The 11496-nt window shown below is 37.6% G+C and overlaps 1 protein-coding gene and 1 long non-coding RNA gene across 2 annotated transcripts; one reads left to right on the top strand and one right to left on the bottom strand.

Moving 5' to 3' along the window:
* Positions 1-1281: 1281 nt before the first annotated feature.
* On the bottom strand, positions 1282-3688 carry LOC132098374 (uncharacterized). Its single transcript, XR_009422894.1, has 3 exons — positions 3593-3688; positions 2998-3105; positions 1282-1373 (listed from the first exon to the last, which is right to left on the bottom strand). It is a non-coding gene; the product is annotated as an uncharacterized LOC132098374 (long non-coding RNA).
* Positions 3689-4275: 587 nt separating this feature from the next.
* LOC132098938 (dynein axonemal intermediate chain 7-like) lies at positions 4276-11366 on the top strand. The gene is made up of 16 exons (XM_059505247.1): positions 4276-4346; positions 4603-4620; positions 4940-5027; positions 5111-5202; positions 5323-5427; positions 5501-5638; positions 6702-6836; positions 6920-7023; positions 7098-7389; positions 7468-7576; positions 8795-8958; positions 9049-9235; positions 9370-9584; positions 10211-10369; positions 10661-10774; positions 10879-11366. Exons 1-16 carry the CDS (start codon positions 4344-4346, stop codon positions 11152-11154), a joined length of 2199 nt encoding a protein of 732 aa, XP_059361230.1. The 5' UTR covers positions 4276-4343; the 3' UTR covers positions 11155-11366.
* Positions 11367-11496: the final 130 nt, after the last annotated feature.

Raw genomic sequence — 11496 nt, forward strand, 5'->3', positions numbered from 1 at the left:
AGCTTTTCTGGTGTCAAGGCAGATGGAAGCCCATTTATGTTTAAATAAATTAAAATTTAAAAAGTATTTGTGAAATTATTTCTCTAACATTACATTTCTATAACATTATATCTTCCAATTTTGACTTTATATGTCACAATTATATATTTAGTGAATTTATCATACCTATGACTTTATATCTCAAAATGTGACTTTATATCTTGCATATAAATATACATTACTTTTTCACATACCTCTGTTCTTATAATTTCTCTATATGTTGTAATTCGACTTTATATCTCACAATGTGACTTGATTTCTTATTTTAAACTCACAAATGCCAGGTTTTTTAATACAGTAAAGGCGAAAATGGATTAAACTATGAACATTCCACTAACATTTGACAACCAAATACTTTCTGTTGCCATTTTGAACATTATATATATATATATATATATATATATATATATATATATATATTTTTTTTTTTTTTTTTTTTTGTCATTTGAAACCTTAGAAACTGTATTTGAGGTCCATTTATTTCATTTTACTATAATATGCACTGATGTTCAGTGTATATAGTTGTTTTTTTATATAGTTTATTTTTTAAGGTGACTTAAAGTAACCAAATACATTTGGAATACATTGCAAAAGGAGTGAGGACAACAACTAAACCCAAGTTTCTGGACGCTTTCCATGTTACATTGTTTAAGCCGAGATTTACAGGAACGTTTAGACGGCGAGTGCCCGCTGGTTTGGCGCTGTCAGGCGTTTGCAGCTTTAATCTGATCTATTATGCTGATGAGTTTGACTCGTTTCCAGAGCCATCAGTGGCTTCACACTCACACAGTGAGCTGGCAACAGACTCCATCACCTGCGCTGGTGAGCATACCGACACTTTGTCACTCAGTCACACCTGACACGAGTCCAAAAGCAGGTTGTTCACACCAATTCTAGTTCACGTTCTCTCCTCGAGCGTGCCAGAGAACTCTTTTGTCTCTGGAAATTTAAGTAAGAGAAGGTGTGCTTCTCTTCCTTCCTGGGATCCTATGCGTGTATGTGTGTGCGTGTGTTTAGAAGAGAGGCATGAATGAATTAATGATGTCTAAAGTAAGTAGGGCATGTTATAATGATGAATGTGTGTAAAGTGTGTTCATAGGACAGCGGAGCAGGAAGTAAGTGTTAGCGAGCGGAGCTCGCAGAGCACAAATTCTTAGTATGGGTCACCATACTTGGCTGAATGTCACGTCACTTTCACTTTCATAAATGGACAGTTCAATCACAAATTACGTCATATACTCACCCAAAACATTGTTCCAAGCCTGTAGGACTTCTTTCTTCCCTGGAACAGGAAAAATAAAAGTTGAGCAGATGTTCCCAGGGTGCTCTTTTCTCTGCAATGTCCAAAAATGCAAAACAAAATCATTTTAGAGGTATATTTTTAGTTTACTAGAAGAATTTTGACAAGAAATTTTAACCACAGAAAAATATTACTTAACACAACCGTTTTCATCACTGATAATAATAATAATAATAATAATAATAATAATAAAAGCAGCTTCAGCACCAAATCATCATGTGACACTGAAAACAGGAGTAATGGCTGCTGAAAATGCAGCTTTGCTTGTCAGCACAGGAATAAATGTCATTTAAAAATATAGAAAACGGTGGTTACAGATTGTAATAACATCTTACTATACTGCTGTTTTTTACTGTATATGTGATCAAATAAATACAAATCTTTTGAACGGATGAAACGCTACTTCAACAGAAACAATTCAGGTCTCTCTACACTTCAAATCAAACCCAATAAATCAAATTCCACCCATATGAACCCAAGATGATAAAATGGAGAAAAGTGGGGGATGGAGTGTCACTGAGCTGAGGATAAGGTCACTCAGAGGTCATCAGAAACCTTGCAGTGTTATCTTCATGACTGCAAAATGACAAAACATCCAAAGGCAAATCTGCAAACTCAACTACAGGAAAATAAAAATAAAACAAAAACAACCAAAAACAAAACATCCCGCGTCCACGACAGCCATGAAGGCAAATCCAATTATTTGTGTCTCATGTTGTAAATTTGTTCTAATGGATGGAATAGGAAAATAAATAAGTGCCTGCAAAAGGAAACAAAGGGATGTGATTTCTAATTAACATGAAAGAGAGACGAAGAGACACATTAGTAAACCCATCTTTCATCCTTCTCCTCTCCTCATAGCCGGCACATTTGTTTGTGCCCAAATGTTGTCTTTTAGAGGGAAGCGTGTTTTCCGTTTCGCCAGCAAATTAAATGTCAACAGATTCAACATCGGCTCCAATCTCGCCTTTTTCTGGAGCATTTTGTCGATTTTATTGTTCATTACGCGTTTTTTTTCTTTGCATTGCTTGCGCTCAAGCGGCTTTATTTGTCACATCTTGGCTTTGAAGATCACAAAAGCCCGGGACAATAATTAGGTTTAGTGTAATTACGAACTGAGCATAATGAAAGAGTTGAAGGGAAATGTCTGGCCCGATCTGCTCACTGCCTCTCTCCGGAAAACCATTAATCCCACATTAACCCTGCACTGTCACTCTAAATGACGGCTTTGAGAAAGATGGTATGATCAGATGACCCCGATCAGGTCACACACATATGCTGAATATGATATCAAAGATGTGGGGCGAGGTTGGATCGCATCCAGCTTCTGCGTGAAACACTGAGGTTTAGATCCTGTCAGCAGGCCGCCTGCAATAGACCCTAAACAACAGTGTGAATGAGAGAGGAAAAAGTCATCCATCCAGGCTAAATGTTAGTAGTGATGCAAATAAAGGCTTCTGTAATGATGTGACTCTACCAGAGAACTATAAAGTGAAAGATTGGCCTCACACATGCCTAAACCAGCAATATCTGGTTTGCTGTTGTTCAGCTCAAGCTTAAAGTTCAAGGAAGCGTATGGTAAAAAGCTTTTTTTTTTCTTTCGTTTCGAAAAGAAAACACCTTTTTCGATTAGCTTTATAAATACCCTAGTAACTTACCTGATTTAGTGCTTTTATACACTCCATGCTTTGTGTCAATGAGCGTGTGACAACTCCTGTGCTGCACCTGTATATCTGCAAGCTCCTTTGGCAGTCTGGAGAGAAGATCTGTAGAGTGTATAGAGCAAAAAATAATATTGATGTTTGTTAGTTTGCTCAAAAATTCTGGACAACTGAATTATTATAAAGCACAGACAGACGTATAGAAAGACAGACAGACAGACAGACAGATAGACAACCATATTATCAAACAATATCAATGATGTGATTGTATGTCTGTGTAACACGCGGCTGCATTTGTCATGACAATGTCACGCTCCCGTTTCAGTGTCTGGATAGACATGTGGTGTGTAAAAGCACACAGATGAAGCTCCAGATGGCGAGGACAGACCTGTGCAGCGTAATGAAGGGAAGAACAGTCTGGGTGTGTGGACAGGTTCCCAAAAGGCTGGAAGTGCTGCTTCTGCCTGCCTTCTTTAAGACGGGCGAGGACTGTCCCACAAATATGAAGTGCTAACTAGCTTTGATCAGCAGATTATTTTAATGCAATGACTTTACCCTCTTAATAACATCATCACCCCAAAGGTTTACTCACTTTGCAATGGGGCAGGGCCTGGAATAATGGGCAACAATTTAGGGAGACTGGTGCGGTGTTGCAGAACATGAGATCACCTTGAGGTGCCACTGGGAAGAGAATGAAGATCCAGTTCAATATTATATTAACAAAGTCACACAAATAACTGTCAATAATAGTATATATAACTCTGAAAACTTAATTATGACTAGAATGTGTCATGCTTTTTATAAACATCCTAGTCTAGTGTGATGAGAGCAGAAATAGTATGAGAAGAGAAGCTAAATATACTGCATTTCAAAATGATTTCACTCTGCACGTCCAATTTGCGGTTGGAATGAGGATAACGTAACGTTAGCTGACTCACTTAAACCCAAACAGTGAAGCATGTGGAGTGAAGATAAAAAAAGTACTTCGTGCTGAGAAGACGAAGACTACTCATCTTTTGCGCCATCTTCTGTAAAAACACAATATTGCGTCAACAGTAAAAGCGTTATTAAGCGTGACCAAGAGATAGCAATATTGAACCTTTAATACAATACAAGCTTCTATTTTACAAACTCAACAAAACTCCACTGGACTACTGTATCAAGCCGTTGAGTACACTTTTAATGGTTGCTTGTTATTTCTTCAACCTATTTTCTTTTGGGACGTTTTCTATTAACCTTGTTCCGCTTAGAGCAGATCATCTTTGGAGCCGATTGTTTTCTATTTCGCGTGCGTCGTCGCCATAGTTACAGGACGCACGCAAACTGCCTGAGAGCACGTGAACATGGTGAGTCAGGTTTTAATAACGTTTTAAAGAAAAATGTTAATGAAATTACCAAAATATCTGCGAATATATGCAATTAATCTTTCTTCATATGACTTCTGACTTATATTTAATTAAAAATAAGCAGCAAAAGCGAAAGTCTCGAGCCAAAATGTCATGTATGTTTAACGTTACTGTCCTAGTATTTGTTTGCAATGTTTGTCTGATTTATTATTTACTTTTTCTTTAAATTAGTTTATTTTTTTGTCTCCTTTAACAGCCACCAAAGGATGGAAAGGTATGTTGTTTGATTGGAGTAAATATGTTTGTAAACAGCTTTCAATTTAAAATAACCTTTAATTGTATTCAAATTATAAATGTTCGTAGGTCAGCTTTGAACTTAAAAATAGAATCAATTCTTTTTTCAGTAAAATGAAGTTTTAAAGAACATCTCTTAATTTTTCCACACACAAACTATTACATTTTGTAGAATATTTTGATAATAGCTTCAAACTTTAAATCAAGCTTTAAAAGACATAAAACAATAATAATTATGATTGTTATTATTATAATAAGCTTAGTTTTCGCAATATAAATTATTTGCATTTTGCATCCAGTCTGCAAAAAAGAAAGAGGGAAACATCAGCAAGGCTGAGAGGGAGAGACTGCAAAGAGAGGCAGATGAACAAAGACGGAGAGAGGAAGGTACATCTGCAATATTAATTCATCTAATTGTAAATGAGTATATATATAAGTATATAATAAACCTATATACTGTGTTTCTGTAGAAGAAGCTCGTGTCATTGCTGAGCGTGAGGAGATTGTACGGCTGGAGAGGGAGCGAATAGAACAAGAGAAACAAGAACTACTCGAGTTAAAAGTCTGATGAACTTCCATTTGAACATTCACAATTGTGTTGCAGACATCCCTGCTGTACTTAGTGCATATGCAACTCTATGTACTGATGGATGTGACAAGTTTTAATGTGATGATTCCACAGGACAGAGAGCGCAGAGAGGACGAGCTGAATGAACTGCGGCATATTCTTGATGAGAATCACTCTGCAGTCACTGCGTGGGAATCTGAATGCAGGGACAAAGCTAAGGTACAAGACTCGTTTAGCTCTATTCAGACGTCTCAGGTGCATTATGAGATAAATCAGTCTCTGGTCTTTATAGTGGGAGCGTTACATGCGTTGCGACGGCAGTCCAGATCCATCGGTGCAACCGGAAATCAACTCTTTCATCAGTTTGTGGAGAGAAGACTCAGAAACCCAGATTCAGCTGGTCTTGGAGAACTGTGCTCTGGCTCTTCAGGTAAGACCAATACTATGGATCTGAATGTTGTTGTTAGAGTATAAATACTATATGTAAAATTCTAAAGCTCAAAGTTCAATGCCAAGCGAGATATTTTATTTAACAGAATTCGCCTACAAAAAAGACCCGTTTGGACTACATCCCTCTAGTTCCTGCAGTAATGACGTCACTAAAACAGTTTTTTGACTAACCTCCACCCACAGGAATACACAAAAAGTGGGGCGGGTTCTTGTTGCGCTGAGACGGAGGAGAAGGAAGAGCTGCGTTTGTGTTTGTCGCCATGTCGTCAAAACGCTGTTATTTTCATCTCGGAGTCCAATCACCTTTGTTTGGGCTTCCCAGGGACGCTGTACTTGGTGATTAATGGTTACAATTTATGTTTAACTCGGTTCCCAAAAATTATAATCCACATGTAAAACTATGTGCAGGACATTTTGCTGAGGACAGCTTCCTCAATCTCAATCAGTTTAATGCCGAATTCGCACAAATATTATTCCTGAAAGATGGAGCAGTTCCCTCTTTGTCTGGAGAAGGCGTTGTTTATGGTTTATGGTAAGTGTATTGTATTATTTAAGTTGGTGCGTTTAACAGTTTCTGTAACTTATTACACAAAGGGCAACGCTGTTTAGCTTTGTTAACTAGATGTTAGGGCTGTGCAAAAAAATCAAATGCGATTTTCATGCGCATCCTGTCATTAAAAACACTCCTGTGATTATAAGTACATCTCCAGCACATGCTCCTGCCCACTTGCTTCTCAAAACTAGCCCAATCGCATTTCCAGGAGGGCCGCGTGCGCTCAGCTGCTGTCGAATCACAACACAGGAACCGCTGGCACAATCAGAACTCGTTACATATTTCTGAAGGAGGGACTTTATAGAACAAGGAAGTCATCAGCCCGTTTTTATGACAGTGAAAACAGCGGTATACAGATAGGTGAATTGCGTGAAAAATACTGTTTTTTTTACACGCAAAACATGAACACGTTATATTGCACACTGTAAACACAATTAAAGCTTCAAAAAAAGCACAAAAAACGGGACCTTTAACTATTTCTCATGGACAGTTGACAAACGAACTGGACTTTCTCTTGAGCGATGGTCCCAATCCCTGTGTTGCTCAGCAGTATCGAGAAACACTCCTGTGTCTACAGAGTCTCATCCACATCAAACTCGACCAGACCACTGAGGAGCTACTGAAGGTAAGAGCTATACCGAAATGTTCCTATGAAGCTTACTTTTATTTCAAGATATATCAGATGTGTGTCTTTTGTTCTCCATCCAGTCTGCAAATTCTCATTCCGACATTGAGACCGGCAACATGCAGACTGTAGTCCAGGATGAAAATATTACTCTTTGTCTGTGGGCGAACCTCAACAAAAACCCAAGGTTTGTGGGTCTCCATTATGAATTTAAGGGCCTATTATGGGATAAAGGAAAAACTTGACAATCCATGTTTCCAGGTTTAAAGGTTTCCAGTTTGAGGAGGTGGGTCTGGGCTTTGAGCTGCCAAAGCCACTTGCTGTGCATGACATTGCTGTTCGGATCCTTCACACACGATACGATCACCTGTCCCACCACAGCCAGCAAAAACAGGTCCAGAGAAGGAGATCCATGATGGAGGCCATTCTCACTCCAACTAAAAACACTGCTGCGGTGCAGGATAGAAAGATGGAAGGCGAGGGGGATGAGGGAGAAAGCTCAAAGCAAGTGGAGGAAGACAGTCGTTCGGTCAGATCAGAGAGCAGAAAGCATGTGAGTGTGGCTTTGATCATGTGTATGTTCTTATTTTCTAGTTGCTTCTGTTAATATCAGTGTGTTTCCATGTGTCAGAGTGCTGTAAGTGTGATCTCATCTAAAGAGGGGAGGAAGAGCTCTTCAGTCAAGCCGTTAGAGGAAGAAGAAAGTCAGATGGAGGAAATCACAACAGCATTAGAAGCTGGTTTGGACTTTTCCTATTTCACATCCTGATTTTCCTAATTTTTTTCTTTCTTTGTCCTATTTTTGGCTGTTGTTCTCTTTTGGCCAAAACCCAAAAATGCAGACATTTTTGTCAGACAAAATTTCAGTGCATCCCTAAAAATAATATATTGATGATTAATATTAATATATTTTCCAATTTGAATGTTTTACTTAAGGGTTTTTTTTTGGCTTGTATTTTTTTAAATTTAGTATCATTAAAATAATTTACTTATATTAAAAAAGTATTACATAATTATTTTATGTTACTGAATAACAAATAATTATTAAAAATCATTTTTCGGTTTCCGCTTTTAGCCAAGTGCATCCTGAAGTTTTGGTTTCGGTCCAGAATTTTCTTTTTGGTGCATCTCTATAGTTAACTATGATGATATATTGTATGACCATATATATATATATAATACTACCAATGCTTTAAATAGTTATAAAATGGATTGTTCCATCTCTGAAATCTACTGTGGGCAAAATATGCACATTCGTTTAATAATAATAATAATAAATTAGGTCCAGTGGGTTTAATACTATCAGATAGGCCAATTATTTGGCAAAATAATGTATTGTGGTTATTATTATAACTTTTAATTTACCCTGGTATTTTAATCTGCTGCCATGATTTTAAAGAATCAGTAAAGCACTGAAGGATGTCACAGCACTTCACATTATACTCCTGAACTATGCGATTCTTATTGGACGAGCTGCTTTCAAAACCTAAATTTTAGCCCCCAACCAAAAAATTCAGATGAAAATTTAGATTTTAGGCTGATAATTAATAAATCAGGGATATTAGAATTCTATACTACTATTAATGTAAAAAATACATACTGCAAGTGAATTTAGGCATTACATTATAACTGAAAGAATGAAAGACATTTCCATTTTAGAAATCTGCTAAAGATTAATAATACATTTTTCATTTAACTAAAAGAATTTTACTTTAACTTAAATTTCTGTTAGTTGCCAAGGCAACATTTTTATTTTATTTATTTTTCCTAAGCTTTTCATCAAACATTTATATTGTCAGCTTTATTTTAATGAATGAAAACGAGTTTTAATAGTTTTGGGTAATAATGGCAACACATAAAAAATATAATTAGTATCAAGTGATATATTGTGCATCACTAGTAATACCACTGTAATGGCTAAGTTCTTGTAATTTACTGCTTTATTAAATTGTCTCTAGATCAAAATGGTTCCGACTCATCACCAGCTGAACCAGTGATTGACAGTGCTGATGCACATATAGTGGATCTGCAGCAGTTCACACCCCTTGGCGGAGTCTTCTACTTTGATGTTTTCCATCTTCCGCCCCAGTCTCACATAGTGAAGGGCTGGGAAATGAGAGAGGTACATCATTGGGTGTAATCTAGAACAGTCTGAAAAAACCATAAAGAACAATGTGCGTTAATTGTCATTTACTGTTGTGCTTCATCATAGCTGTTAGAAACCGGTCTCCGGATCTTCCCCTATCCCACAGAGCAGACTCACACTCAGAGCTCTACCTCAGCGAAACTGGATGAAAACAGTAGCACTGTTGCCTCATCGCCTGTAGGGGTCACTGTAGCTCTGCCTGACTCAGTATTGTTTCTGGAGGATCCACATGTGGCACATTGGGATCCTATCGGTGAACAGTTAACACTACATATATGTAGCATCAGATTTTGTCATGAATAAACAGTCTCTTCTTTAAAGCCTCCCAGTTATATTCACATCTTAGTATTTTACCTCTTGCCTGTTATTGGACATTGTTTTCTTCAGGTCAGCACTGGCGGGCAGACTGCATTTCTGAGGCATCCTATGATGAAGAGACCCACAGCATCACCTTTAAGATGAACACATTCTCTGCCTTCACATTACTGCAGGAATTATATGCTAACATGCCTTTCCAGTCATGGGAGCTGAGGCCTCTCGGCCAAGACTCAGCTTTGTTCACAATCACTGGAGCTCTTATTGAAGTCAGCATCACTGTCAAGGCAAGAGAGGCCCTGTACAAAAAGGCACTTAATTGACAAATAAGTGTGAAAAGATGTCTACTTTAAAACAAAAATGTAGAAAAGTTCTGTATTCATGCTGTTTGATATAACAAATTACTAATATCATGAATTACTTATTATCAGAAATTTTGCACCATATGAAATTTTACAACCTGAACTAGCTTTGCCTTGCCAAAAAAGGGAAAAATGACCTGATATTTTGTCCTTACATTTAAAATGATTGACCTTGATAGACAGTCTAAAGGGGTCCTCTCTCTGAAATTTCCCATTAATTTTTTCCCGCCTGTTTATGCATGTTCAATCGCCATATGACTTTGATTTGGAGGTCAAACATTTTTCAAATATTAGCAGTGGAAAAGTTAACACATCACTGAATAAAATGCACTCAAATTACTGCATGTTTGAATTATATTTTTAATATATTTTTTAATAAATTAATGGATGCAAAAACAGCATCCCGTCATTGAGCCATTTAATTGATCTAAGACCAACAGTATGCCATCAGTTCAAGCCCAGGCTGTTTTCGATACATACCGAAGGCTACAAAAATGTTTTTCTCTCTGTGTGCATCACCACTACTGATCGATAGCTTTTTGGTTTTTCAGGGTAAGCAATGTATGCTGCACATGGAGGAAACAAAGAACCTAGATCATCTTCTAGGGAAGTGGATGAGACCCTCAGAACTGCAGAAGGCCATGCAGAGAGCTGGAATCAATGTATTTGTGAATGAATATTCAGACAAGTACGTCAGCATCAACCCAAAGGTAACCAAGGGGCTTTTCTGTATCAGCATTGATGGTTCCATGAAGAACGTGTATTATGAAACAGTGTATTGCACAAAGCGGTCTTCAAAATGTTCTTTAGATTATTAAAATGCTTCTAACATGAAGCAAAAAATGGTTCTTCTATGGCATTGATGTGGAACCCTTCTTTTGGAAGAGTTTAGATATCTGTCACTAATTCCTTTTTTAAATGGACCAGTCATAGAAACTCATGACATAACAACTCTGAGCTTACCTAAATATATTTTTAGCCATGTTTCTTTTAATTTCTAGGACCCATTAATAGAGCACACAGTGTATGAACAAATGGCTCTAATGTCCTCAGCCGTGGCTTTTTCCTGGAGCCGCTGGAACACACAATGCGGACAAGAGCACCTTGTTCTTCAGGTACGTACTACACTGACAGACTGAATGAAGCACTATTAAGCTACTGTACAGACGTTCTTTGTAAGCAGGCAGTACCTTTGACCTTTAATGTTTTGACTCTGTAGGCATGTGAACAGTTGGAGGCGGGGCCTGTGGCTGAGGAGGAATGGTCTCTTTACCTGCTGGGTGCCCAGAGGAATCAGCATCTGAAGATGAAGGAGCATGACGATAGCTTCTCTCCTGAGCTGACCGAGGGCAGCGAGTTCCACTCCACCTTTCTGCACATGCTCAGACAGGACATGAGCACCGAGGGCCAAGCCAGAGTCCGTCAGTCTCACTATCTCTACACAGACACAGTACAGAGGCTTCTGTGTGCAACACGTGTCCTCACATATTCCTGAGAAAAGAAAGAATCCAAAAAGACTACATGCACACACACTAATATATAAAACATCAGATATCGGTTTTGAACAGTCATTGCAACCTCTTGATATGCTGGGATGTAATAACACATTTTATAGGCAGGTGGACTCAAATGTTACTCTTGAATGATTTATAACATAAGTAATAAATACACAGTATATACTGTATACACACAGTAGATAGATACCACATCATAGGAATTGAGAGTATGTGCACTAAATCTTTCATTATAAAATTATTCCTAAATGCAGAATATTACAGAAACCCGCATTTATGTCTCATTAAAAAATATATATTAATATATTCTATTAATAATATAT

The sequence above is a fragment of the Carassius carassius genome, chromosome 22, assembly GCF_963082965.1.
Source record: "Carassius carassius chromosome 22, fCarCar2.1, whole genome shotgun sequence".
NCBI classification, from domain to species: domain Eukaryota; kingdom Metazoa; phylum Chordata; class Actinopteri; order Cypriniformes; family Cyprinidae; genus Carassius; species Carassius carassius.